We start from the raw sequence: 26185 nt of genomic DNA, 5'->3' as shown, positions 1-26185 counted from the left end.
AACGGTACAACGACTCTGAGAACAAACAAAAATCCTATGGCGCAAACACGCACCCCTATCCAGAGCTAAACAGCAAAATAATCCCGCACAAAGACTAGCAGGCAGCAGAGGTTAATAAAACCACCGAAATGAACTAATTAGACACAGGTGATAACAAAAACAGACAGAACCAAACGAAAAGGAAAAATAGATCGATGGCACCTAGTAGGCCGGCGACGACGACTGCCGAGCACCGCTCGAACAGGCAGAGGAGCAACCTTCAGTGGAAGTTGTGACAGTAGCCCCCCCTGACCTCCCCACATCCTGGTTTACTCTCACCACCTGCCCATTACTCTCGGGGTGAAAACCAGAGGTCAGGCTGACCGAGACCCCCAGACACTCCATGAACGCCCTCCAAACCCGGGACTGGGGACCCCGATCCGAAACTATGTCCTCAGGCACCCCATAGTGCCGGAAGACGTGAGTAAACAGGGAATCCGCAGTCTGTAGGGCCGTAGGGAGACCGGGCAAAGGGAGGAGACGACAAGACTTAGATAACCGATCCACAACGACCAGGATTGTGGTGTTGCCCTGAGACGGAGGAAGATCAGTCAGGAAGTCTACCGACAAGTGTGAGCAAGGACGCTGTGGAACGGGGAGGGGTTGTAAACTTCCCTCTGGGCAGGTGCCTAGGAGCCTTGCACTGAGTGCACACCGAACAGGAAGAGACATAAACCCTCACGTCCTTAGCTAAAGTGGCCTACCAGTACTTCCCCCTAAGGCATTGCACCATCCTATCGATACCCGGATGACCAAAGGAGGGTACCGTGTGAGCCCATCGAATCAGCCTGTTGCGAACACCAAGCGGAACGTACTTCCGTCCAGCTGGACACTGAGGTGGAGTAGGCTCTGACCGAGATGCCTGCTCAATGTCCGTGTCCACCTCCCATACCACCGGTGCCACCAGACAAGAGGCCGGAATTATGGGGGTGGGATCGATTGACTGCTCCTCTGTATCATAAAGACGGGACAGTGCGTCTGCCTTAGCATTCTGGGACCCTGGTCTATACGATATCATAAATCTGAATCGGGTGAAAAACATGGCCCACCTTGCCTGGCGAGGGTTCAGCCTCCTCGACGCCCAGATGTACTCCAGATTACGGTGGTCAGTCCAGAAGAGACCCCTCAAGCCAATGTCTCCACACCTTCAGAGCTTATACGACAACCAGCAGCTCCCGCTCCGCCGGGCTGAGCTTCCTCGAAAAGAAACGCAGGGGCGGAGCTTCAGTAGCGCCGGGGCGCTGTGAGAGCACGGCTCCAATCCCAGCCTCGGATGCGTCCACCTCCACTATGAATGCCAAAGAGGGATCCGGATGAGCCAACAGGGGAGCCTCGGTAAACAGAGTCCACAGACCCACCGGTCCCCACTTCAGCAGTGAGGTAATGGGAGCAGCCACCTGCCCAAAACCCCGGATAAACCACCGGTAGTAATTGGGAAACCCCAAAAACCGCTGCACCTCCTTTACTGTGATGGGAGTCGGCCAATTACGCACGGCTGAAATGCGGTCACACTCCATCACCAACCCTGATGTGGAAATGCGATACCCCAGAAAGGAGACGGCCTGTTTGGAGAACACGCATTTCTCAGCCTTGACGACTCTGCGCACCAGAGACACATGCGCGGTGCGTGTGGCGGAATATATCAGAATGCAATCGATATAAGCCATCACACCCTGCCCGTGCAGGTCCCTGAGAATCTCGTCTACAAAGGATTGGAAGACGGCTGGGGCATTCTTCAACCCATACGGCATGACGAGGTACTCATAATGGCCGGATGAGGTACTAAACGCTGTCTTCCACTCATCTCCCTCCCGGATACGCACCAAGTTCCTGAGATCCAGTTTTGTGAAGAAGCGTACTCCGTGAAATGACTCAGTCGCCGTAGCAATGAGAGGTAGAGGGTAACTGTACTCCACCGTAATAGAATTTAGACCTCTATAGTCAATGCACGGACCTTCTTTTTCACAAAAAATAAACTTGAGGAGGCGGGTGACGTGGAGGTCCGAATGTACCCGTCTCAGAGATTCAGAGACATATGTTTCCATAGCCACCGTCTCCTCCTGTGACAGGGGATACACGTGACTCCTGGGAAGTGCGGCGTTTACCTGGAGCTTTTTCACACAATCCCCTCGTCAATGAGGTGGTAATTGGGTCACCCTCTTTTTACAGAAGGCGATAGCCAAATCGGCATATTCAGGGGGAATAAGCACGGCGGAGATTTGGTCTGGACTCTCCACCTTCGTTGCACCGATGGAAACTCCCACACACCTACCTGAGCACTCATCTGACCACCCCTTTAGAGTCCTCTGTTGCCACGAAATAATGGGATTGTGAAAGGCTAACCAGGGAATCCCCAGCACCACCGGAAACGCAGAGGAATCAATGAGGAAGAGACTAATTCTCTCCTCATGACCCTCCTGCGTAACCATGTCCAGTGGGGCTGTGGACTCCCTGACCACCCCTGACCCTAATGGTCGACTATCTAGGGAGTGCAAGGGGAAAGGTTTGTCAATCTGAACCAGGGGAATCCCTAGCCTATGCGCGAAACCGCAGTCCATAAAATTCCTCGCTGCCGCCTGAATCTACTAGCGCCTTATGCTGGGAATGAGGGGAAAACTCAGGGAAAGAAATCAACACATAAATGTGACCAACAGGGGGCTCTGGGTGAGCCTGGTGCTGACTCACCTGGGGTGTCCGAACAGTGCTCGACCTGCCGTCTTGACTCCCAGACGAGTCCCTCCAGCACCGGTCGGCAGTGTGTCCTCTCCGACCACACCTAGTGCAGGAAGAGGCTCGTCCTCCGATCGCCCTCGCTGCAGCACCCCCTAACTCCATGGCGGTTGGCGCAGAGGAGCTGGGGATGGAACCAACAGGACCGAATCCGGACACCCGTGTGTAGCCAGCAAGTTGTCCAACCTTATGGACATGTCCACTAGCTGGTCCAGGGTGAGGGTGGCATCTCTGCATGCTAGCTCCCTGCGGACATCCTCCCGTAAACTGCACCGATAGTGGTCAATCAGGGCCCTATCGTTCCACCCTGGCCCGGCGGCCAAGGTCCTGAACTCCAGAGCGAAGTCTTGTGCGCTCTTCGTCTCCTGCCGCAAATGGAACAGACGTTCACCCGCCACTCGACCCTCAGGTGGATGGTCGAACACGGCCCGGATGCGACGGGTGAACTCTTGGTAGTGGTCCCTCGCCGAGTCTGGCCCATCCCAAACCGCGTTGGCCCACTCCAGCACTTTGCCTGACAGGCAGGAGACGAGGGCGTTCACGCTCTCACTCCCCGAAGGAGCCGGGTGAACGGTTCCAAGTAAAGCTCCAGTTGGAGCAGGAACCCCTTGCACCCGGCAGTCGTTCCATCGTACTCCCTCGGGAGCGCGAGCCGAATACCGCTGGTGCCGGACGATGTCGGAGGTGGTGGTGGTGCTGATTGGAGTGTGGCTGGTGGAGGGGTAAGGAAGGCCACCCCTCTCCCATCTCTCCATCACTTGATCCATGGCGAATAAGATTTTCAACATTTTGATGCCATATTTATAATTCTATAAAAATATGCAACAAATGTTCCACCAACAGGGTTCTGTGCCAATGCACCACACAACCAATTAACAAAGCATACCGACTTTGTGCATACATATACACACACAGATTTTTTCAAGTGACCGGGATTGCACAATAAAGTCAGGAAATTACAGTGGCTTGCAAAAGTATTCACCCCCTTTGGCATTTTTCCTATTTAGTCGTATTACAACCTGGAATTAAAATATATATTTTTGGGGGTGGGTTGTATCATTTGATTTACACAACATGCTTTACCACTTTGAAGATACAAAATATGTTTTTGTATAACTATTCACTCAGCAATCTTTAAGTCATACCACAGAGTCTCAATTGGATTGAGGTCTGGGCTTTGACTAGGCCATTCCAAGACATTTAAATGTTTCCTCCTAAATCACTCAAGTGTTGCTTTAGCAGTATGCTTAGTGCCATTGTCCTGCTGGAAGGTGAACCTCCATCCCAGTCTCAAATCTCTGGAAGACTCAAACAGGTTTCCCTCAAGAATTTCCCTGTATTTAGCGACATCCATCATTTCTTCAATTCTGACCAGTTTCCCAGTCCCTGCTGATGAAAAACATCCCCACAGGTGTTCTTGGGGTGATGAGACGTGTTGGGTTTGCGCCAGACATAGCTTTTTCCATGATGGCCAAAAAGCTAAATTTTATTGTCATCTGACCAGAGTACCTTCTTCCATACGTTTGGGGAGTCTCCCAGTTGCCTTTTGGCGAACACCAAACGGGTTTGCACATTTTTTTTAAAAGTAATGGCTTTTTTCTTGCCACTTCCGTAAAGCCCAGCTCTGTTAAGTGTATGGCTTAATGTGGTCCTATGAACAGATACTCCAATCTCCACTGTGGAGTTTTGCAGCTCCTTCGTGGTTATCTTTGGTCTCTTTGTTGCCTCTCTGATTAATCCCCTCCTTGCCTGGTCCGTGAGTTTTGGTGGGCGGCGCTCTCTTGGCAGGTTTGTTGTGGTGCCATATTCTTTCCATTTTTTAATAATGGATTTAATGGTGCTCTGTGGGATGTTCATAGTTCCTGATATTTTTTTAGAACCCAACCCTGATCTGTACTTCTCACAACTTTGTCCTTAACCTATTTGGAGAGCTCCTTGGTCTTCATAGTGCTGCTTGCTTGGTAGTGCCCCTTGCTTAGTGGTGTTGCAGGCTCTGGGGCCTTTCAGAACCGGTGTATACAGTTGAAGTCGGAAGTTTACATACACCTTAGCCAAATACATTTAAACTCAGTTTTTCACAATTCCTGACATTTAATCGTAGTAAAAATTCCCTGTCTTAGGTCAGGTAGGATCACCACTTTATTTGAAGAATGTGAAATGTCAGAATAACAGTAGAGAGAATGATATATTTCAGCTTATATTTCTTTCATCACATTCCCAGTGGGTAAGAAGTTTACATACACTCAATTAGTACTCGATAGCATTGTTTTTAAATTGTTTAACTTGGGTCAAACATTTTGGGTAGCCTTCCACAAGCTTGGGTGAATTTTGGCCCATTCCTCCTGACAGAGCTGGTGTAACCGAGTCAGGTTTGTAGGCCTCCTTGCTCGCACACGCTTCAGTTCTGCCCACAAATGTTCTATGGGATTGAGGTCAGGGCTTTGTGATGGCCACTCCAATACCTTGACTTTGTTGTCCTTAAGCCATTTTGCCACAACTTTGGAAGTTTGCTTGGGGTCATTGTTTATTTGGAAGACCCATTTGCCACCAAGCTTTAACTTCCTGACTGATGTCTTGAGATTTTGCTTCAATATATCCACATACATTTTCCTTTCTCATGAAGTCATCCATTTTGTGAAGTGCACCATTCCCTCCTGCAGCAAACCACCACCACAACATGATGCTGCCACCCCTGTGGTTCACGGTTGGGATGCTGTTCTTCGGCTTGCAAGACGCCCCCTTTTTCCTCCAAACATAACAATGGTCATTATGGCCAAACAGTTCTATTTTCATTTCATGACAACCCTCTCCTATTTTGGACCACCCCTTCACCACCAGTAAATTTTGACCCCCCCCAATCCATACACACATACGCATACACATGGTATTTGGTAATGTGAGCGGACCAAGTAATTGGGCGTCACTCTAAAGCGGGAAGGTGGAATAAACGTGTAAGGAGTAGGTTTTCTTGATTGAACACAGTTCTCTATTGAGGGTATTTGGTCAACACAAACACTCCAACATAATCAATGAAAATCTTCCAAGGAAAAAACATACATCTTCTTCTTCCAGATGAAACAATAACAGATAGGATTATCTTTAAACTACAACAAAAGTCACGGGATTGTCACCGTCTTAGTGGTTCTTCCTGTATAGCTCCTGTATAGCTCCTCTCTCTTTTCCCCTCCTCTCTCTGCTGGTTCCATTCTCTCTCTTATAGGGGAAGGAGAGTATGTCATTAGTACCGTCAGCTGTGCTTAATTGCCTCTGGTTACCTGGTCTCCCATGCCTTGTTGGGCTACTATCCGTGAGCCCAGCCTGCCCTCTGGTGGTCCTTCCACAATAATCTATTAGGATCCCCATTAGCGCTTGCAACAGCAGTAGCTACTCTTCCTTGCGTCCACACAAAACATGACGTAATACAGAACATTCAAAACATTCATAGACAAGAACAGCTCAAGGACAGAACTACACACACACACATATACACATATATATGTGTGTTTTTACAAAAGGCACATGTAGCCTAAATATTAATACATACAGACAAACTATATCGGTCAAATAGGGGAACGGCGCTGTGCCATGACACTTGAGCAATATGAGATGGAACAGAGGTCCATGCAATAATGGCTCTATATAATAATGTATGCTTTCTTGAATTTGTTCTGAAGTTGGGGACTGTGAAAAGACCCCTCATGGCAGGGCTGGTGGGGTTAGTGTGTGTGTCAGAGCTGTGACTGTAAACTGACTATGCAAACAATTTGGGATTTTCAACATATTAATGCATCTTAAATAGGTCTTTCCTTGCAGCACTCGACCACACAACTGGACAATAATCAAGAACAGACAAAACTAGAGCCTGCAGGATTTCCATTTATTAAAGTGGCCAGTGATTGGGTCTCAATGTAGGCAGTAGCCTCTCTTGAGTTATTGATTGCTGTTTCGCAGTCTGATGGCCTTACACTTTCAAAACAACAAACTTTCCAAAACAACAAAACGGGCTCTCCCTCGTTCCGCGTGAATGGAATCAATGGAACGGTATCAAACATATAGAAACCACGTTGGACAATTATCTGAACCATAGACGGTGGGATCTGAACGTGAACATAAGGGTCGGTATACATAAAGAAAAGTAGGAGTGCTGATCTAGGATGCAAAACTGATCTTAGATCAGCACTTATACTCTGAGATGCTTTATGAATACGGGCCCAGACAGACACACTAAAGGTGAGCTGCCAGACAGCTGTGTTGTGCAATACCATAGCTTGCTACTTTTTTCAACAACATCTTTTTTTTATGTTCTGAAAGCCTGTCTGAGAGCTGATCCTCCATATACTATCTCATAGGCCTAATGATACATATAATTTCAAAGGCCTACTGTGAATTCTTACAAAAGATTAACAAGCAATCAATCACAAGGTATTTGATATTTCACACTGCATTAATTTATGCTGAAGCCTATGTTCATTCAATGCAACGTCATAGCAGAGGTGACAGAGAAATGTCCACAGCTCAAATTTACATTCATAACATGTAAATCACTTTGGCTGTTTTTTTTTTTTCAATTTTATTTTTTTGTTGACCAATCAGATCAGCTCTTTCGCCAATAATTGGGTACAAGATCAGAATTGGGTTGCCTGTGTAAACGCAACCACTTACATTCATGAGAAAAGTATACCAGACTACTCACCAATGTAGTTATTGCAGGTAAACATGCGGCTATGTTATACAGTGGGGTAAAACATGAAATCATGATTATATCTCGTCTGCAGTGGTTTTATTACAACTGTAGTCCTTAAAGCATATTTGCCATCTCATAGTAGTACAGGTGTGAGTTAAACCTACCTGTGGCGGGATTCTTGAAGACCCGCCCTCTGTTTACAGAAGCACAGGCATACAGGTAACTGCCAAAATAATGGAAACACTTGGAGTAAATGAGGGAGTGGTGTGGTTAATTACGGAAGTTAAGATCAAATCATGCTTCAGTTCATGCATAAAAATGTTGGGCAGGCCATTATTTTGGCTACCATGGCTATGCCCCAATGACTGTATATATTGTATGAATGGACTATGCCATCAACTAAGTGACAGCATTCATTCATATGTGAACACTCAATAGAGTACCATAGTATGAGTCATAATACCCATAAAACCTAGCAGTCAAGCAGGGAAATGGTTCCAATCTTTATACACCATCTGTTTTTCCCATAGGTAATTTTTGAAACACTTAAAGGGGTGGGTTTTGTGTAGGCTTACCCCGGCGTGCCGTTTTGATAACCGTGTAAATCGCTCTAGGACAAGGTGACTTTTATCAATATATTTTCCTGTATTTACCCACCAAAAAGGAAATGCTAATTAACTGCTAATGTGTGTATCATAAAAAACGATAAAATGCCATGATCTGGACGAAACTGCCGAATCGAAGCACAGGTAAGAATCTCTGGATGAACAATCTAATATTAACCAAATGTAATAATGAATAAATTGGTTACATTTCTTTAACTGGACAATTCTGTGAACTGGCTTGTGCAAGTTTTTAATTGACACAAAACATGTTAGCAAAGGTGTCAGCTAGAGATGACGTGCAGGAGCTGGCAGAGATTTGTAGTTTTGCATGTTTACTTGATGCTAGTTAGCATTTTCGAATCTGAGAGTAAATATAGCCGAATATATTGACAAAAATCACCTTGTCCAAGAGAGATTTACATGGTTATCAAAATGTCACAGCAGGGCTAGCCTACACGAAACACTGCCCCCTTCTAAAATCATCAATGGGAAAAATGAATGGTGGAAAAACAATTGGAACCATGTACGTTTTTGACTAGATTTTATGGGTATTATGACACCTCCACTGTGGGTCTATGGGGCATTGAAAGTGGGTTAAGATTGCATCTCATGGAGACATAATATGCAGTTTGAGCTACTCCAGGAAGTGACGTTTGCAGGCTAGCTCAGTGACGCTCCCCCCCATTGAGTAACTCAAGTTGAAGGTCGACCGGGATACTGCAGGCTGCCATTAGCAAATACATTTTCCTTATAATTACTTCCGTGTGTGATTTTTAAATAACCGGTTCAAGGACATAGACCTGGTGTATTAGAAGCAATTATTGGTACAATCATTGTCTTCAAATGTTTTATTTATTTACACAGAGATTGACATTTTTCCATTCACTATAATGGGGGATGTTTTCTGGAAACAACACCTGCAGTACTGCGGTCAGCATTGAACTTCTGTGGCTTCAATGAGAGGGGGGCAGTCTTCCCCCTGCTATGCACCGATAGATGACAACGGCCACATCCACAGGGCACCAGTGGTCATTGAATGGTTTGATGAGCATGAAAACAATGTAAACCATATGCCATGGCCGTCTCAACCCAATTGAACACTTAAAGATTCTGAACAGTTGCTGTGTTTGAGCGGAACACTTTTGTCAAATCGGTGACCATCGTTGGGCACACCACCTTTCAAATAGTGATGGGGGAAAAAATAAATAGTTCCATAAATCGGGATATTATTTTTGACTATCGTTTTAATATCACAATATTATTTGTGCATTAGTTGGCTGTACCTGCACCAAAATGACAATTTTTCCTTTATAGCTTGTTTCCCATCTTTTTAAAATAGGGAGACAATTTGTACAGCACTTTTATTTCCATGACTGATCAAAATTAATGTCCTCATGCTCTCTTGTCCCTTTATAGAAGACATATGGTTAGCAATATGTTTGGGATAATGATTCGCAATAAAATCACAGTATACATATAGAATCGCAATACATATCGTATCGGCACAAGTATTGTGATATTTTATCGTGAGGTCCTTGGCAATTCCCAGTCCTACTTTCAAAGTGTGTTGCATTATGGGAATAAAAATTGTCTGACCTTCACCTACATGTCAACTGCATGAACTTTACAAAAATCATGTGATCAAAGGTCATAAAGTATTGACTGCAAGTTTCTGCAGAAGCTCTTTGATAGAGGAATTTTTAAATTCCCTTATGTTTTATTACCAAAGCCAATCAAATTCGCACTCATTTCTAATTCATGATAAGTTGTAAGTTTATCATTTGCATGAATTAGCAAGAGACCAGTCTTAAAAAACAAGTTCAGCATTTATTCTTGATGAGTACTGACCCAAAATACAAAGAACATTACATTTTAAATCTGAAGAAGACATAAAATGACGTCATCAGTTACACCCCTCTCCCAGCCGTACAATGGCGCAGTATTCAGTCCTGGAGATAGTTTCACTCCCCTCATAAACTACATTCCAACCTGCCTAAAGGATATACTTCTCTCTGCTAATGGAATCCAACCAAAACATTCTTATCTGTTTGAAGTACTATCTTATCCCTGCTTCAAAACTTTCCCAGGAGACACAGACACAATTCATTTCTGCTTACATTTTCAGTAACAGTACAATTAAGAACCCATACTTTTCAGATCATAACAAATATAGTATTAGCATGAATGGTTCTAATCATTAAAGTATACATTTGATCATCTAAACTATATTTTCCTCTATCACTCTTCAACTTCATCCTGCAGCCATCGCCTGCATTGTGTGCAGCTCTATTGTCAACCAATCATTAGGGTGTTCGTTTGACCCACACGAGCGTGACCAAAGACGTGACTGAAACAGGAACCAACTTTGCCGCAATTAGTGTATAGAGTATATTTATTTATTTAGAATCTATGCCAAGGAGCATTGAATCTGTGGTGGCCCAAAGCCCTATTAAAGCCCCCCCATTTTGGGGCGGCAGGTAGCCTAGTGGTTAGAGCGTTGGCCTAGTAACCGAAAGGTTGCAAAATCAAATCTCTGACCTGACAAGGTCAAAATCTGTCATTCTGCCCCTGAACAAGGCAGTTAACCCACTGTTCCTAGGCAGTCATTGAAAATAAGAATTTGTTCTTCATGGACTTGCCTAGTTAATGGTTAAATAAAAAAAATAGCTGTAGTACAGTGATTATGTCACCGTTATAGACACAGGGTGAGAGTCAGACAACTATTCTTCCTTGTAGATATAGGCTATAAATTAAAATAGTCTGTTCTGGCAAATGTGAACACCCAGCAACCTGTTAGACTCCTTTATAAAACAATTGATAATGAAGTAGGCTAACTGGTGACTGACAAACAGCATCTGCTGCTCAAAACAGGTTAATTTCAAAACAACTTCAAGTCCAAGTCATGTACTGCAAGTTTGCACAACAACTTCATAAACAAGATATGGAAATGAAAGGCACAGAACAAAGTTATCAAATGTTAGAACGGTTTAATCATAGTCACAATTCTGCTTCCCCCCCAAAAATGAGTATTTTTTCTTCATCTAACATCTGGAAATGTACATAAGGCCACCTGAAAATGTACATGACTTTGACAGTGTGACAAAACTCATATGTTCATATTTATATAATTGACAATATCTTACATTTCTTTCACTTACAAGGTAGTAGCTGTTCCAAAATACAGCCCTCTTCTGTACAAAAATAATTCTGTCATATCCTGTGAAGTTTTCCATGGTAGCAGAGAGGACCAGAAGCAGCCTCATTTTAAGTACAGAGCATTGGTGTTCCTTTAAACTGTCACATGTCAGAAAGACAATATCAACAGGAGATGTTATACAGCTCCGCATACAAAACAAGGCCAACCTTTTTCATAACAGATTAAAAACAAAAACCAAGTCAGATTGTGAAGCCATAAAAATAGTTTTAAAATAACGATTGATCAAATAAAACTGTATACATTATATTTTAGGGGAAAGGAGTGATGAATTTACACACATCAAAATGCACATTTTTTGCAATCCCCCCCAAAGTGTAAAAGACATCCCATTTACAGCATCAACGTTTACAAATGTACAACTGTACAGACGAAATAAAAGCATCACTACCAATTTAGCAAGGCCTGTCAAACATCACAACTATATATTTTTTTGTCAACTAATAAACTTACACTTAACTGCACATATACTACAATTATTCATATGAAGCAAAAAACAAAAGCCAATACTACTAGTATTACAGATGAGTTGTATAGCTTTTTAGACTACCCAAATTACTTGCATATTCAGATTGCAAAAAAAAAAAAGATGAACAAAGTTAAAACCACCTCTATGACGGTCTCACAATCCTATAAACAAGGATCCTTTTCTCAGCTCATCCCCAAATCTATTCTCCGCTTCACACACATGGAATGAGCCACTTAAAAATAATAATAAAGTCTTCCTACTGCTCTGAACTGCAGGTGGTGAGGGTGCCCTCATTAGGCCAAAGCCCCCTACCCAAAAAAGCAACAATTTAATATTTACTCATACACAAAGATGCTATACATTTTTGCTAAGCTACTTCTATGCAAGAGATGAATATTCAGTACATAAAGATACCTTTTCTAGGGCAGTGTTCATCTCAAACTACAAGACCAATAAGATGTCCCACTTAACATGATAAAGAAAAATTATTCCAAGTTATAAAAACCTGTCACAGCATGCCTATGCTTAACCTGCTCCCATCCCCAAAAGCCCCACTACGGTCATTTCATGTAAATATTACAACCAGGTTAAACTTTCACTATACAATCCGACCTCATGCTTTGCTTCTGAAAAAGAATAAACGTCTTATGTAGCAGTGTCCGGTGTAGCCCCCAAGTAGCCATTGAGTGGGCGGCAAAACATTTTTGTTGTTGTTGTTGCTTAAGACAGTATAGGTGGAGTATAGTGGAATCACTGCCTACGGATGCAACAGCGCATGTTTTCATTTCTCAAAGTACACCGTTTAGTAACGATGCCAGTCATCACCTGGAGTCGACTAATCAAATCAAGCCAACTGCAAGCTGTTCACAAACAGCGCGAGACAGAGTAGGCGTTACACCCCGGTCTGCGAAAAAACAGAGGCAACAAAATCGAGACAATCACGAGCAGCCAACTGGATGACACCCCCCCCCCCAAAAAAAATGTCAGTACAGAGCTCTCCAAAGCAAAGTACTTTAGTTGGTCCAATACAGACCAATGGGTGACTAACTCATTGGCACGAAAGACATAGTAACCGGTGGGAAAGATGGGTTTCATAATCTACCCATACTATGCAGTGCTATAAGTAGAAATGGATCCATCAGCTGCTTTTGCATTGGGATCATTGTGTGGTAGTAGAAAGATAATTTTGTATATTATATTTAAACACATGGCTTTTAATTAGAACAGCTGATAGTAAGTCTGGGTACAAAAACAAATGGAAAATTGTTTAAAAGGATCACTCAAATTTGGCCTTATAAAGTCACTTGCTGGTGTAATTGTAATTGTACATTTTCAGCAAATGCGGTTCTCCCTTTTTTCCCGCTACAGAGGGATTTACAAAGTAAAAAAAACAAAAATGTACAAGATTATATACCAAAAACCAGCCAGTTATATCTATTACATCATAAACAATGGGGGTGGGTTGTGCTTCACCCGCAAGAGATTGCCTGCAAGACAGTCAGTCAGTCTGTCTGTCTGCCTGCCCCCAGATGTCACAGCATTTCATAGGTGAAGTTGAATAATTTTTTATGGGTAATTCCCCCAAAATGGGGGACAAAGGGTATGTCAAAGGGCAGCTCTGATGGAGCGCCTCTTTATAGAACTAGAAAAAAGGGGGTGGGGGGCTCCTACTCTGCTCTTTAGTCAAGGAACACGAGGGAGGATAGGTCTACATGAGGCCGTTGGTGGGCACGCCAATGGGCCCCAGGTCAGAGCCACTTTTCATGTAGTACTTCTCCAGCTTGGCCAGGATGTGCTTGCCGTAGGTATATTTGCGCAGGGTGGCGATGTGGGGTCGGATCTGGGGTAGAGAAGAACAAAGATGAAATCATTAACATTTATAGTGGTACTGGCCAAATCAGGTTTAAAGACGTGCTTCTTGTTTTGATTTTAAAGAACTAAGCCACCTGCCTCCCACTTAAAATATTGTCCTTGAAGGATTCTAAGAGATTAAAAAGTGATTGGACAGCAAAAGTCAATCTCGCCAACAATCCACGTAACAGGACAGACTGTGGATACACATTCTTATCAATGGAGTACTGTAATGAAGGATCAAATGTACATTTGTACGTGAAATTGTAATGTATTAATGGAGCAAATGTTTTGTGTTAGGACTAAACCAACCGATGTGGGACTTTTAGGTCTGTTACAGATTTTAGGGAGGCAAAAGTCACCAGTTACTACACACACACCAATATATTTTTTTTTGTGGAATATAAAAAACAAACTTATTGTGCTTAAAGAATCAGACACTAAATTATTTGTGTAAACTTGAGGTTTACACAATTAACACCAAAATACAAAACACTTGTTCAGTTAGATTTGTCTAAGAAGGCTATCTATGTCGGTGGTTAAGAATGCAGAAGTGTTTGTGCTGAAGCACCACAAGTACACTAATAAACAGTTTAATTCCTTCAGCCTGTCTCAATCTGAAACTGTACAGTTCACAAATTCAAATTTTGCAGTGAAAAGCAGTTCGTAATGTCGCCACTCGATGTCCGCGTCAACATTTGTATTGATTCGACTCAATGCTCTACAACAGCAAAAGGTCGTATGTACATAAAAATATAAACGCAACATGCAACAATTTGAGTTACAGTTCAAGGAAATCAGTCAATTTAAATAAACTAGGCCGTAATCTACAGATTTCAACTGACTGGGCCGGGGCGCAGCCATCAGCTGCTGCCTACTATTCCTAGGGTCCAGCAAAATTAAAGCATTACAATTCAGAGTGTGCCCTCATGCCCCTACTCAAGCAACACCACATATCTACAATACAAAATCCATGTATATGTGCGTGTAGTGCGTATGTATGCATGTGTGTGTTGTTTCAGTTCCCATTGTTACATAAGGTGCATTCTGATTTGTTTATCTAATTGTACTGCTTGAATCAGTTACTTGATGTGGAATAGAGTTACATGTAGTCATGGCTCTGTGTAGTACCGTTCGCCTCCCATTGTCTGTTCTGGACTTGGGGACTGTGAAGAGACCTCGTGACATGTCTTGTGGGGTATGCATGGGTGTCTCGAGTTGTGTGCCAGTAGTGCAGACAGACAACCCAGTGCATTCAACATGTCAATACCTCACAAATTCAAGTAGCAATGAAGTCAATCTCTCCTCCAAATTGAGCCAGGAGAAATTGACATGCATATTATTGTTAGCTCTCTGCATACATGCAAGGGCCAGCCGTGCTGCCCTGTTCTGAGCCAATTGCAATTTTCCTAAGTCCCTTTTTGTGGCACCTGACCACACGACTGAACAGTCGTCCAGGTGCGACAAACTAGGGCCTGCCATGTTAGTTCTATTAAGGTAGAGCAGTGCTTGTATCCATTGTATTCGGTGCATGTGACAAAATTTGATTCGTATCTGGTCAAACATTTTTTTTTTTCTCTACTAAAGTTGACTAAGGGTTGGCAACAGGCTGATTGGTTGGCTTGTTGAGCCAGTAAAGGGGACTTTACTATTCTTAGGTTATCGGAATACCTTTTGCTTCCCTCCAGGCCTGGGAGCACATACTTTCTAGTAGGCTTAAATTTAAAATATGGCAAATAGGAGCGGCAATATCGTCCGCCATTATCCTCAATCATTTTCCATACAAGTTGTCATGGTTGGGCATAGGCCAGCCCACTAGGGAGACAGGCATAGGCAATCAGAATGAGTTCTTCCTCACAAAAGGGCTTTAATACAGACAGAAATACTCAGTTTAAATCAGCTGGCAGGTCTGAGGATCCCCCAGGTGAAGAAGCCGGACGTCGAGGTCCTGGGCTGGCGTGGTTACAAGTGGTCTGCGGTTACGAGGCTGGTTAAATTATCTGGAAACAACTCTGGTGGACATTCCTGCAGTCAAGCTTGCCAATTGCACGCTCACTTCAAAACAATGTGGCATTGCATCATGTGCCAAAACTGCACATTTAGAGTGGCCTTTCGTCCCCAGCATAAGGTACACCTGTGTAGAGATCACGCTGTTTAACCTTTTACGACTAGGGGGCGATATTAACATTTTGGGATAAAAAACGTTCCCGTTTTAAACAAGATATTTTGTCACGAAAAGATGCTTGACTATGCATATAATTGACAGCTTTGGATAGAAAACACTGACGTTTCCAAAACTGCAAAGATATTGTCTGTGAGTGCAACAGAACTGATGTTTCAGGCGAAACCCAGATAAAAATCCAATCAGGAAGTGCCGCATTTTTAAAACCGCCTCATGCCAATGACTTATATGGCTGTGAATGAGCTTACGTTTTCTATGTATTCCCCAAGGTGTCTACAGCATTGCGACGTCTTTTTACGCATTTATGTTAAAGAATAGCCGTAAGGGACCACATTTAGCAAGTGGTCACATGTCTCCCGCAGAAAATACTGAGGTAGCCATTTTTCCAATCACTTCTTATGAGAAACCAATTGCCTCGACGGATATATTATCGAATGTATACGTTAAAAGCACCTTGAGGATTGATTCTAAACAACATTTGCCATGTTTCTGTCGATATTATGGAGCCAATTTGGAAAAAAAATCAGCGTTGTAGTGATAGCATTTTCCGGTCGATTTCTCAGCCAAGCATGATGAACAAACGGGAGCTATTTCGCATACAAATATAATCTTTTTGGAAAAAAGGAACATTTGCTGTCTCCTGAGTGAAAACATCTGAAGTTCTTCAAAGGTAAATTATTTAATTTGGTTACTTTTCTTATTTTCGTGAAAATGTTGCCTGCTGCCAGCAGAGCCTAGCATAGGATTATGCCATGATAAACTTACACAAATGCTTGTCTAGCGTTGGCTGTAACGCATATTTTGAAAATCTGTGATGACAGTGTGATTAACAAAAGGCTAAGCTGTGTCTCAATACATTTCATTTGTGATTTTCATGAATAGGAAAATCTTCTAGGGGTATTTATGTCCGCTGCGTTATGCTAATTCGTTTGAGGCTATGATTATGCTCCCGGATCCGGGATTGCTAATCACAAGAAGTTAACTTCTTTGGGACTGGGGGGCAGTACTGAGTAGCTTGGATAAAAGGTGCCCAGAGTAAACTACCTGCTACTCAGGCCCAAAAGCTGGAATATGCATATAATTAGTAAATTTGGATAGAAAACACTGAAGTTTTTAAAACTGTTTGATGTCTGAGTATAACAGAACTCATATGGCAGGCAAAGACCTGAGAAATGACTTTTTCACTTCCTAAGGCTTCTACTAGATGTCAACAGTCTTTCAAACCTTGGTTCAGGCTTCCACTGTTAAGGAGGAGAAAATGAGAGCTGTTTAACTAAGGTGTCTGGCAGAATGCCATGAGCTGATCATGCGTGCGCCTGTGAGAGGTAGCTGCGTTCCATTGCATTTCTAAAGACAATGGAATTCTCCGGTTGGAACATTATTGAACATTTATGATAAAAACATCCTAAAGATTAATTCTATACATCGTTTCACATGTTTCTACGAACTGTAATATAACTTTTTTGACATTTTGTCAGAACAAGTGATCGCGCATTATGCATTTGGTTTACTGGGCTAAACGTGAACAAAAAGGAGGTATTTGGACATAAATGGACTTTACCAAACATTTGTGGAACTGGGATTCCTGGGAGTGCATTCTGATCGAGATCATCAAAGGTAAGTGAATATTTACAATGCTATTTCTGACCTTTCCTTCTTTGGAAAATGGCTGGATATTTTTCTGTGACTAGCACTGACCAAACATAATCGTAAGGTGTGCTTTCACCGTAAAGCCTTTTTGAAATCTGACACAGCGGTTGCATTAAGAAGTTAGTCTATATTTCCATGCATAACACTTGTATCTTTTATCAATGTTTATTATGAGTATTTATGTTATTTGATGTGGCTCTCTGCACTTTCACCGGATGTTTGTTTGAGACAATGCATTTCTGATCATAACATAATTTCAAATGAGGTTTTTGGACATAAAGATTAACTTCATCGAACAAAACACATTTATTGTATAACATGAAGTCCTGTGAGTGCCATCTGATGAAGATCAAAAGGTTAGTGATTAAGTTCATCTCTATTTCTGATTTTTGTGAGCCCTCTCCTTGGCTGGAAAATGGCTGTATGGTTCTGTGACTAGGTGCTGACCTAAATCGTTTGGTGTGCTTTCGCAGCAAAGCCTATTTGAAATCGGACACTGTGGCTGGATTTACAAGAAGTGTATCTTTAAAATGGTGTATAATACTTGTATGTTTGAGGAATTGTAATGATGAGATTTGTTGTTTTGAATTTGGCGTCATGCAATTTTAATCAGCTTCTTGATATGACACCTGTCAGGTGGGTGGATTATCTTGACAAAAGAGAAATGCTCACTAAAAGAGATGTAAACAAATTTGTGCACAATTTTAGAGAAAGAAGCTTTTTATGCCAACGGAAAATTGATGGGATCCAATATTTCAGCTCATGAAACATGGGACCCACACTTTACACGTTGCGTTTATACACAAGCCCAGGACCTCCCCATCGGGCTTATTCACCTGCGGGATCGTCTGAGACCAGCCACCCAGACAGCTGATGAAACTGGGTTTGCACAACTGAAGAATGTTTGACCGTTTGCACGGACAATCTCAGGGAAGCTGATCTGTGTGCTAGTCGTCCTCACCAGGGTCTTGACCTGACTGCAGTTCAGTGTCGTAACAGACTTCAGTGGGAAAATGCTCAACTTCGACAGCCACTGGCACGCTGGAGAAGTGTGCTTGTCACGTCTGAATCTTGGTTTCAAATGTACAGGCAAAGCGGTTGTTGACGTCAACGTGGTGAACAGAGGGCCCATGGTGGCGGTGTGGTTGTGTTATGGGCAGGCATAAGTTGTGGACAACAAAAACAATTGCATTTTATGAATGGCAATTTGAATGCACAGAGATACCGTGATAAATCTTAAAGCCCATTGTCGTGCCCTTCATCCGCCTCCATCTAATAATGCACAGCCCCATGTCGCAAGGGATCTATCTGTACACAATTCCTGGAAGCTGAAAATGCCAGTTCTTTTTTTAATAACTACACCACTCATTCGACAACTACACCACTCATTCGACAACTACACCACTCATTCGACAACTACACCACTCATTCGACAACTACACCACTCATTCAACAGACTCCCATTCAGAGCGACAAAGAAGTATGCAGGGTGAATGCCCTGCTCAAGGGCACGTTGAGGCCAAAAACAGGGACACTTTTGCAATCTGTTTGGCACAGTTGTCAACATCCTGGTCCTCAAATGAAACTGTTAAACTTTTCTATTTCTGCTATTTTTTTATTCCTCCACAAGTTTTGATCCTTTATATTGAGCAGACAGACCAGTTCCCTACCTCCTCCCGCTGCCTCCTCCATTTTTTGGGTAATGCTGTAATCAACTGGTTGTGCTCTTGGATTGTCCAGAACTTTCAGTACCATTCTGATAAATTATATTGCAATGTTGGAGTTAAGAACAAAATACCCTTTTCAATCATCTTTCCCATAATTACACGTATTTTATCAACCAGCACATTTGAGATATGCCATAATATTTGTTGTAATACATGTTCTCTTTTCAGGGAGATGAAATTGAAATTGTAGCCAGCTCTGCAATGCTTGTTTGAAAAAATATATATTTTTCATGAATTGTAAATGAGACATGGCAAACTGCACAAATGATGAGCTTTTAGTAATCTACTTGAGAACCATTTAAGGATCAAGTAAAACTTTTGAATAAGTGAAGCTTTTAGGAGGTCTCAACCCACCCAATTCATATTCATTTTATAGACAGGCACGCTTTATTTTGTCTAGTTTAGCGTCCTAGATAAAAAAAAAATTGCTCATAAAAAAAATCAGGAGTAGGCAGCGCCATCAGTGAGCAAACGGAGATATGACTAAGGAGTTATTCAGGGAATTTTTTTCCATAAGTAGACCGGCATTTCCCTCTCCTTGGTTGCAGGATCTTGTCTATTTTTACAAATGTTCTATTAAAATTCATTGTGGAGAGCTTATTTATGATATTGTGATATGAATACCAAGTTCATCGACTTCAACGTCAGCCCATTTTATAGGTAAACTGCGGGGTAATGTAAAAGTTGTATTTTTTAAAGATCCAATACATAATATGGTATACTTATAATTAGGTTTTAGTCCAGAGGCCAGAAACGTTATCTAGATCTTCAATGAGACATTGCAGGGATCTAAGCTTGTGGACTTAATATGAAACTTGAGTCGTCGGGATACACAGACCCCTTTGTTTTTCTGCCTTGGATTTCTAATCTAATGTTATTGGATCTCATTTTAATAGCTAGCATTTTGATGACCATAACAAATAGAGTGTGACAGCAGACACCCTTGTTGAACTCCTCTTGACAATTCAAAACTCAGAAGTAGCCATTTGCTATTTTACACCTGGGGTATCTATGCATTACTTTTACCCATTTTATAAAAGAGAATCACCAAAATGGAAAAAAATCTAGGCATTTATAAATAAAATCCAGTGTTACTTTATCAAATGCCTTTTCAAAATCCACAATAAATACAATTTCTGGCTTCTTAGATGTTTCATGATGTTCTATTATTGCTAGTATTTGTAGTACATTATCTCCAATGTATCGTCCATGTAAAAACAACCTGTGATCAGGATGAACAATACCTGGTAAAACCAGGTAAGTGCAATGCATTTTGCTAGTATTTTTGCATCACAACATTGAAGTGTAAGGGGCCTCCAGTTTCTTAGATCGACAGGATCTTTATACTTGCTATCTGGGTCTTGTTTGAATAATAGTGAAATCAGACCTTCCTGCTGAGTACCTGGCAGACTACCATTTCTATAGGAGTAGTTAAAACAATCTAACAATGGAGCTTTTAGTACATCAAAAGGCTATCAAGCCCAGGGGTTTTTCTAGACTGAAAGGATTTAATAGCCTCAAAAAGTTATCTAATTTGGCCTTCGCACTGATCTCTGTATATTTATTAATTGTGTATTATTTGGAAAGAATTCCTTACCGTAATCAGTGAGAGGATGAGAATTCCTTAGCATTCAGTGGGAGAGGATGAGGCGGAAAAGAACATCTGCTTAAAATATTTAGCTTCCTCTTAAAATATAATTTGGAGAATCATAAATGACTCCATCTTCAGTAATGAGTTCCTGCAAATTATTTGCGTTAGCGTTCCTGTGTTGCAGACGCAGGAAGAAGTGTATTTTCTCCATATTCTATCCAGCTTGCTTTATTCTTGTAATAGATTACATTCGATCGCTCTTCAATATGTCCCTCAAATGCTTTGTTTTTCCTCTTATTTTGCATCTACCTGTACTATTGGTTTATGTATTTCCCTTGTTAGTCCGGTCCGTCTCTTTAGCCAGCAAAACTCCCCCCTGCTACCTCCTCACACAACTTTCAGGGTTGCATGGATACCAGCAAGAGCAAAAAGCCTCTACTTCAACAGTAAGTAAATTGTCTGTCGATTCATCTCTTTTTTGTTTGATTCTTTTGCGAGGTAGCCGGATCTTTCAATGATGGAGTAGGTTGTTCCTCCAGAGCGTAAAGCTGTTGATAATCAATTTCCCTCAGGATGTCCTTAGTATCCAGGTTGGCTCTTTACTGCAACCAGTTGTTTTTCAAAAGGTAACGCGTCTTTCCCACGATGACAACCGGTGTCTTTGCAGTACAGCCACCCAGCACTGTTTGGTTAGCGGTGTTTCCTAGCTGTTAAAAGCTAACATCACGTAAATCCACACAAAGTTTGGTATTCGTATTTAATGCATAGCCGTTTGTTTTAAATAAAAAATAACAAACCAAGTGTTCTCCAGCATAGTGTTCAGCTGTGCACTCGGATGACATGTCCCAGTTCTTCCATGGCCTGCAAACTCAGATGTCTAATATTGAGCTTGCTTGGGATGCTCTTGATCGACATGTACGACAGAGTGTTCCAGTTCCCGCCAACATCCAGCAACTTCGCACAGCCATTGAAGAGTGGGATAACATTCCACAGGCCACAATCAACAGCCTGAACAATTATATGCATAGGAGAAGTCATGCTGCATGAGGAACATGGTCACATCAGATAGCGACTGGTTCTGATCTACGCCCCTTTAATTAAAAAAATGTATGGTACACTATAAACACAAAAGTATGTGGACACCCATTAAATTAGTGTATTCTGCCATTTCAGCCACATCTGCTGCCCTACAGGTGTATAAAAATCAGGCAGACAGCCATGTTACCTCCATAGACAAACATTGGCCTTACTGAAGAGCACAGTCAAATTTCAACGTGTCACCATCATAGGATGCCACCTTTCCAACAAGTCAGTTAGTAAAATTTCTGCCCTGATCAACTAAGTACTGTTATTGTGAAGTGAAAATGGCTAGGAGCAACAGTTCAGTCGCGAAGTGGTAGGCCACACAAGCCCACAGAACGGGACCATCTGTCCTTGGTTACAACACTCCAAACTGCCTCTGGGAGCAATGTCAGCACAATAACTGGTTTGTTAGGAGCTTCATGAAATTGGGTTTCATTGACGAACACAAGCCTAAAATCACCACGTGCAATGAGAAGCGGCAGCTGGAGTTGGATAAAGCTCGTCGCCATTGAACTCTGGAAACGCGTTCTCTGGAATAATGAATCACACATCACCATCTGCCAGTCCGACAGACATCTGGGTTTGGCGGATGCCAGGAGAACGCTACCTGTCCGAATGCATAGTGCCAACTGTAAAGTTTGGTGGATGAAGAATAATGGTTTGGGGCTGTTTTTCATGGTACGGGCTAATCCCCTTAGTTCCAGTGATGGAAAATCTTAACATGAAAGCATACAATAAATGACATTCTAGACAATTCTGTGCTTCCATCTTTGTGGCAACAGTTTGGTAAAGTGTTTTTGAGATTAGTGTCGAAGAACTTGTCTGGCCAGCTCAGAGCTTTGACCTCAACCCCACACCACACCACACCACACCTTTGGGATGAATTCGAATGCGAGCCAGGCGTAGTCGCCCAATATCAGAACCAAACTCATTAATGCTTGTGGCTGAATGGAAGCAAGTCCCCACAGCAACGTTCCAAAATCTAGTGGAAAGCTGTCCCAGAAGAGTGGAGGCTGTTACAGCAGCAAGGGGGGGGGGCAACTCCATATTAATGTCTATGATTTTGGAATTAAATGTTCGACGAGCAGGTGTCCACATACACTACATGACCAAAAGTCTGTGACCAGATGTAATGTTGAAGTCGGAAGTTTACATGCACCTTAGCCAAATACATTTAAACTCAGTTTCATAATTCCTGACATTTAATCCTAGTAAAGATTCCCAGTCTTGGGTGAGTATCACCACTATTTTAAGATTTATTTAGGCTTTTATTTTTTTCACAACATTCCCAGTGGGTAAAAAGTTTACATGCACTCAATTAGTATTTGGTAGCATTGCCATTAAATGTATTAACTTGGGGAAAACATTTATGGTAGCCTTTCACAAGCTGGTGTAACACTCCGGTTTGAAGGCGTCCTTGCTCGCACACGCCTTTTCAGTTCTGCCCACAAATGTTCTATGGGATTGAGGTCAGGGCTTTGTGATGGCCACTCCAATACCTTGACTTTGTTGTCCTTAAGCCATTTTGCCACAACTTTGGAAGTATGCTTGGGGTCATTGTCCATTTGGAAGACCCATTTGCAACCATCTTTAATGGTCATTATGGCCAAACAGCTCTATTTCTGTTTCATCAGACCACAGGACATCTCTCCAAAAAGTATAGTAGCAGTTGCAAACAGTAGTCTGTCTGGCTTTCTGTGGTGGTTTTGGAGCAGTGACTTCTTCCTTGTTGAGCGGCCTCAGGTTATGTCCATATAGGACTCGTTTTACTGTGGATATAGATGCTTTTGTACCCGTTTCCTCCAGCATCTTCACAAGGTCCTTTGCTGTTGTTCTGGGATTGATTTCCACTTTTCGCACTAAAGTATGTTCATCTCAAGGAGACAGAACGTGTCTCCTTCCAGAGCAGTATGATGGCTGCGTGGTCCCATGGTGTTTATACTTGCATACTATTGTTTGTACAGATGAACGTGGTACATTCAGGCATTTGGAAATTGGTCCCAAGAATGAACCAGACTTGGAGGTCTAAAATAAATTCTGAGGTCTTGGTTGATTTCCCCAAGATGTCAGACAAAAAGGCACTGAGTTTGAAGGTAGGCATTGAAATACATCCACAGGTACACTGCCAATTGACATCAATTTAGAAACTTCTGATAGGCTATGAAATTTTCTGGAATTTTCCAAGCCGTTTAAAGGCACAGTCAGCTTAGTGTATGTAAACTTCTAACCCACTGGAATTGTGATACAGTGAATTATAAATTAAATAATCTGTAAACAATTGTTGGAAAAATTGTGTCATGCACAAAGTAGATGTCCTCACCGAGTTGCCAAAACTATAGTTTGTTAAACAAGAAATTTGTGGAGTGGTTGAAAAACGAGTTTTAATAACACCAACCTAAGTGTATGCAATCTTCCTACTTCAACTGTACATCTCTATTCCCAGTCATGTAAAATCCATAGATTAAAGCCTAATGAATTTACTTCAATTGACTGGTTTCCTTATATGAACTGTAACTCAGTAAAATCATTGCATGTTGTGTTTATATTTTTGTTCAGTGTAAAATACTTTTCACACCACATGGAAAGGAGACTAGAATTAGAATTTGGATAACTACAAATACTGTACCAAAGTACCACCAACCTTTGGCTTTATGGCAATACATGAACCTGGCCTAAATTAAACTGATCTGAATTAACAAACAATGGGAAACGTGGGATGTACTCACAAGAAACCAAACAGGCCCGAAACAGGGAGGGACTAACCTGAACTTCTCCAATGAGAAATAGCTGTTAATGTAGCAAAATGTTTACAGTGAAATCACTAGATGGTATATGTCAACCCACCTTGTGCATGATGATTTTGCGCTGGGCGGGCTCGGCCATGTCGATCATCCTCTGCACCACGTAGTTGGCGTACTGATCCTTCATCATTGTGTAGAGGGCGCTGTGGGGGCCGTCCTTCTGGCAGCACACCTCGTCAATCAGCAGTGCCCGCTCGGCACGGGATGAGTGGATCACACACTTCTCCACCACGTTACTTAGGGAGAGACGTGGGCTCAGTTAAAAACAAACTATACGGGGCGGTGTCCTGAACACAAAGTCAGCCTAGTCCTTAATTAAAAAGCTAAAGGCTGGAACGTGACTATTTTCAGGAAACTAGGTGTATGTCGCGCATCACTACTTCACAGGAAAGCCATTTGAACCATTTTTTTTTTTACCAAAATGGATTTGTTAGCCAAAATGCCTTCTGGAATGTGAACTTTCATGTGCCTTAATAACAAACGTGTATGCCATCTGTACATATGAATAAAATTGTTAAATTACGAGACTAGTTGGTTTAGCCACGGAAAAAGCCAGTAACCTTCCCGCTAGCCATGATTGGCTGAGATGAGTGTATACCGACCCATGCAGTCAGAGCCGGCCCTAGCCTTTTGGGGGCGCTAAGCAAAATTTTGGCCTCCATCATTCAAGAAGATAGAAATGCAAATTCCCATGAAACTGATTGGGATCAAATAGTCAGCATGCAGTTGCAGCATGGATGCTGCACCTGTTAAATGTGAAGAATTATCATTCATGATTGACAGTATATAATTTTTTATAAAGGTCGGCCTAATTTGGTGTTTGAGGATTTTAAAAATAGAATAATGTATTTGAGCCATGTGTAGGAATAGGCCGTTATTATATTTTGGTGATACATTGCAGGCAATGTATATTATAAAAATTACATAGTTCAATATTTTACATTTTGGTAACAACTTTAATTGAAAAATGACAATACATTTGAAATAAAATGCAGTTCTGTCCTTAAAAATATAGCACTACATTACTGATTGTGTTGCTCAGAAAAAGCTAAATACAAAAGCAAGAAAGCCGCAAATTTGGGCACGTGAATGGTACTGGAAAAGAGGACAATATGGATTAACGATTTTGCAGAAAAAGTTTGAGGTAAGAACAGGTTTAAAGGCGACTTGTAACCTAGCCCATCTTTTTTTTTGTGAGTGAGAGATTAACTTGAGATAGGATTAACTTCAATGTTCCATGGGGAAAATTGTCTTAGACACAGTACTGCTGTACACAAAAGACAATCAACATAACACATTGCACGTTAGCCTTGTCATACACTTCTCATATAGCCACATACATAACACTTTGCATATTCCCTTATTCTGTCAGTGGCGTACGAACACGGCACAGCTTTACCTTATTGCTGTTTAGGTTATATGTTGGACATGGGGGGAAAAAAATGCTTATACCTAGTCGACTAACATGGCTAACATCTGACCTTATAGCATCGGCCAGAATCTTTATATTAGTTCTGAGTAGCTGATTGGCTGACTGTGAGACATGCTCGCATCTGGTC

General features: G+C 42.1%; 1 protein-coding gene across 15 annotated transcripts in view; it reads right to left on the bottom strand.

Moving 5' to 3' along the window:
- Nucleotides 1–11025: 11025 nt before the first annotated feature.
- The window catches only part of LOC118386633 (pumilio homolog 2-like), a 52278-nt gene continuing 37118 nt past the window's right edge, over nt 11026–26185 (bottom strand). For all 15 annotated transcript variants that reach the window (XM_035774330.2, XM_035774331.2, XM_035774324.2 and 12 more), the window contains 2 exons: nt 24670–24862; nt 11026–13581 (listed from right to left, as the gene is read on the bottom strand). In XM_035774330.2, the coding sequence (XP_035630223.1) occupies nt 13450–13581; nt 24670–24862 (325 nt within the window). In that variant the 3' untranslated portion in view covers nt 11026–13449. The remainder of the gene's footprint in view (nt 13582–24669; nt 24863–26185) is intronic.

Source organism: Oncorhynchus keta, chromosome 8 (assembly GCF_023373465.1).
Source record: "Oncorhynchus keta strain PuntledgeMale-10-30-2019 chromosome 8, Oket_V2, whole genome shotgun sequence".
In the NCBI taxonomy this organism is placed as follows: Eukaryota; Metazoa; Chordata; class Actinopteri; order Salmoniformes; family Salmonidae; genus Oncorhynchus; species Oncorhynchus keta.
Note: the sequence above shows the minus strand (reverse complement) of the source record. Positions and strands in the feature narration are given on the sequence as shown.